The 4,122-nt window shown below is 41.1% G+C and overlaps 1 protein-coding gene across 1 annotated transcript in view; it reads left to right on the top strand.

The window, feature by feature from the left end:
• Window positions 1-3,883, top strand: part of FABP5 (fatty acid binding protein 5 (psoriasis-associated)) — a 4,633-nt gene extending 750 nt beyond the window's left edge. The window contains exons 2-4 of the mRNA XM_008581624.1: window positions 2,328-2,500; window positions 2,817-2,918; window positions 3,628-3,883. Coding sequence (XP_008579846.1) covers window positions 2,328-2,500; window positions 2,817-2,918; window positions 3,628-3,681 — 329 coding nt within the window. The 3' untranslated portion in view covers window positions 3,682-3,883. The remainder of the gene's footprint in view (window positions 1-2,327; window positions 2,501-2,816; window positions 2,919-3,627) is intronic.
• The last annotated feature ends 239 nt before the right edge of the window (window positions 3,884-4,122 follow it).

Genomic DNA, 4,122 nt, shown 5'->3' with positions numbered 1-4,122 from the left:
TGGTCCCCCCCCCCCCTCTTCTGCGTTTTTCCACGCGGCAGCCACCCCGCATTGCTTCCTGTCCCTTAGCTCGTGCACCCACCCCGCAAGCGCACTTCTTTGGATCCCCTGCAGGCAGCCCCCTTAACTTTCCCCCGTTTTCCTTCCTCACCAGGCATCCTCCCCCTTCGCGCCACCATCCTCTCTCTTCCACTCGCCCCGTCGTGGCAGCACCCACTTTCCCACCCTGCCGCATCTTTTGTTCCTCGGTGGCGCGCGATCCTCCTCTCTCTTCGCCGGGATGCGGTGCCGGGGCGCGGTCTCCAGCAAAAACCCGGTAGATCTGAACGGGGCTTACAGCTTCTGCTTCCATTCCGCTCTCGGTGCCGCCTCCCCTAGGTCTCTGCTCGCCTTCTCGCAGCGCTGACCTGCTGCTGGCACTGCCCGGCCTGGGCGCCCCAGAGGGCGTGTGGCCTGTAGGAGGAGCGCGATGAGGCCAACTGTGCCTGGGGGTGGCTGTGCGCTGCCATCCTGGCCTCTGCGTCTTCAGGTTGAGAGGCAAGGAGGCAGTGGGATTTGTTAGAAAACCCTCATCAGAAACTGCCGGGCCAACCGAATGCAAGATGCGTGTGGCCCTGCAGAAAGCAGTTGACTTCTTAAAGCCTTCCGAAGGAGAATGAGTCTCTGGAGGAGGATTCAGGTTCTCCTTCACTCAAAATAGTGCCTCATTTTCTATTACTGTACTTTCCTAAGCCATGGACAGCGATTACATGCTGGTTGAGACATTAGGTAGAGAGCAAACAAAATGGACCTTTGTCACAGGCCACTAGGAAGTGCAATGAGTTAGTATAGCGTGGATCCTCTCCAGGAGGGGGCTTGCAGCTCTAAGGAACTGCTGGTACTATGAACTGCTTCAGAAGCTGGTATTCACAGACAACCTGACTGCTCTCTGATGAAGTCACTACGATGACCCTCTTGATACCTAGCCACAGTGTCAGTTCAGAATCCCTCCTTCTCTAGCCTTAATCCAAGATAATGTGGTGTTAAGGGTGGTTTGTGGTGAATCAGGAGGGTACTTACGGAACTGTCAGTAAAACAAGAGGCAGTGCTTTTTTTCCCCACTGTAAACCTAGATCAAGATGACTCTGGAAAAAGCCATTTACTACATCCATCCAAGAAATACAGTGTTTGTGTATGTGCACAGGCTTGAGGGCAGAATAGAGAACACTTTTTCTGCTCATTGAAAGAGAATGTGTGTTTAGGGTTGGATGGCTTGTTTCCATTCTGGAGTCATGAAGGTTGTCAAGGCTTAATTCATTAGAGAGCAATCAAGATGTGGGAAGAGCAGAGACCATTTATTTGTCCAAAGTGTGAATAAATAATGATTCAGCCAATGCCACAAGGCACCAGCTCTGAGCTGGCAAAAGAGAAGTCTTCAAGGGGACATTTAAAGGCTGGCTGAATGTTCCTCAAGACAGCCCACTTAGGTTGTAGTCTCTTTATTTGTGAAGTGGGGATTTGGCCTGGATCTAAAGTTCCTTATAAATGTTAACCCTACGGGAAAATACACAGATTATAAATTAATACATAATTTAATAATGTGAAATTTCATAGCTGCATAACTCAATATAGCAGTTGAGTTATGCAGTTGTGAAATGCTTTCCATTTTCAATGGCAAGTTTTTTTCTGTTTATTAGCATCATGATTGTGCTGCTAACCCTTAAAACATTGTGCTATTTGAAAGGACTGACTTATATTTTGTGTAGTCTATTAATCAAATATTTAGCAAGGGCCTTTTATGTGTCAGAGTATGGCTGGAGTCATAGAATACAGTGGTTGACAGAATCCAGTATATAGAAAAAGACTGAACATGCTCCTGAGTTTGCAACATTGAATGCTTTATCTCCACCTTCTGTCAATTGCTTTGAGTAAATAAATTTAAAAGTCTTTATTTCTTCCCTAACTTTTCTGAAAACCAGCACAGCATGGTGGCCACGAGCTGAGATTTGGAGACAGATTGCCTGTACTGTTGGTTCTCAGCTCCATCACTTCTTAGCTGAATGAGCTTGGGCATGACCTCAGTGCCTCACTTTCTTATTTATAAAATGGAGACAATAATACCCACCTCTCATGGGTTTGTTGTAAGGCTTACATGAACTAGTATACGTAAAATACTGGCGCATGGTGAGCTCCGAATATGTTGTTTACAATAGTTTTCAATAAGCAAATAAGTGAAAATATACTAAGTATAGTGATTATAATTGAATATTTATAAATAATATTTTTATTTTATTACATAATTATAACTTTGGTCTTCCTGTAATTTAACATGATATAACATTCTACAGGAGTGGGACTAGCTTTGCGAAAAATGGGTGCGATGGCCAAACCAGACTGTATCATCTCTTGTGATGGCAAAAACCTCACCATAAAAACTGAGAGCACTTTGAAAACAACACAGTTTTCTTGTGTCCTGGGAGAGAAGTTTGAAGAAACTACAGCCGATGGCAGAAAAACTCAGGTCAGTCATAACATGCTATAAAATCACAGAACCTTCTAGAATGATAGGCTGTATTAATAACATTTCTATTGTTTATGGGCAACAACTGATGAAAAAGTTACCTTATTAATTGAGGTTTAACAAATTAGTAAAAGTACTACTAGCTTTATAAGATGAGAATCTTTTATGAGCTTCTAGACTGAAACAAACTGTACTGTGAATGAAATCAGTACATGTTAATAAAATTGACCCAGAGGAAAAAAGTTAAGGCTATGAGTCACAGTTACTCTCTTGTAGTGTACTTTGGAAAATTAAAAAGTGTGCTTTGATTTCGCAGACTGTCTGCAACTTTACAGATGGTGCATTGGTTCAACATCAGGAATGGGATGGGAAGGAAAGCACAATAACAAGAAAATTGAAAGATGGAAAATTAGTGGTGGTAAGTGACAAAGTGCTTATGTCTGCCTGGGCTTCTTGTTTGCGTTCATAGTTCACATAACTGTTCTATTCATTGATCGTTAACAGGAGAACTAAGTTTGGGAAGAAAAAAAATGCAAAATAACAAATACCAGAGCACTAATTATGAAGAAAGCCCTTTGTGAGAATAGAGAAATGACATGATATAGCAGTGGATGTAGCAGAGATGAGTATAGTCCTTGCCCTGCTGCTATGTCACAGTGTGATCTTGCCGTTTGGGAAGAAAAAAAATGCAAAATAACAAATACCAGAGCACTAATTATGAAGAAAGCCCTATGTGAGAATAGAGAAATGACATGATATAGCAGTGGATGTAGCAGAGATGAGTATAGTCCTTGCCCTGCTGCTATATCACAGTGTGATCTTGCAAGCATCAATCTGCTCTCTTAGACATACATTTTTCCATTTCTTTAAAATGAGGAATAATATCTGGCAAGACCAAATGAATAATTTAGATATACTCAAATTTTAGTTTTCAATAAAGCATATGCATATTAAAGGCAAAACAGCAGGTTCCAGCTTCTCTTAAACCCAGGAATCCTAAAGCAAATTCTCTCCATCTATGAAATGGACTACAAGATTTTGTAGTATTCTGATCCTAACATTTTATTAGCACCATTGCTCTGGAATGTAAAACTAACCTCACTCTTTAATATCATTCTTTGTCCTAGGACTGCATCATGAATGATGTCACCTGTACTCGGGTCTATGAAAAAGTAGAGTAAAAATTCCATCATCACTTTGGACAGGAATTAGCTGTGAGAATGAACAAGCTCAGTTCAATGAGCAAATCTCTATACTGCTTTTTTTTTTCACTACCGTGTTCAATTATCTTTATCAGAAACATTTTACATGCAACTATTTCAAAATGTTGTTTTAATTTGGATCATCCTTTTGGTTAGTAAATAAATGTGTTTGTGCTAATAACATGTTGTATGCATTCTTTAATTTTATAGGAAATTAGCGATGAATTTTAATAACTGAATTGAATAAATTCTGGGGTAATCTTAAGGGTGCCATACATATGGTTCAACCAGACTTACAATGGTTCAATTTGTGGATCGACTTTATGGTGGTGGGACAGTGATACTCATTCAGTAGAAGCCGTACTTCCAATAGCCATACAACCGTTCTGTTTTTCACTTTCAGTACAGTATTCAATAAGT

The sequence above is a fragment of the Galeopterus variegatus genome, unplaced genomic scaffold (assembly GCF_000696425.1).
Source record: "Galeopterus variegatus unplaced genomic scaffold, G_variegatus-3.0.2 Scaffold2411, whole genome shotgun sequence".
NCBI lineage: Eukaryota > Metazoa > Chordata > Mammalia > Dermoptera > Cynocephalidae > Galeopterus > Galeopterus variegatus.
Note: the sequence above shows the minus strand (reverse complement) of the source record. Positions and strands in the feature narration are given on the sequence as shown.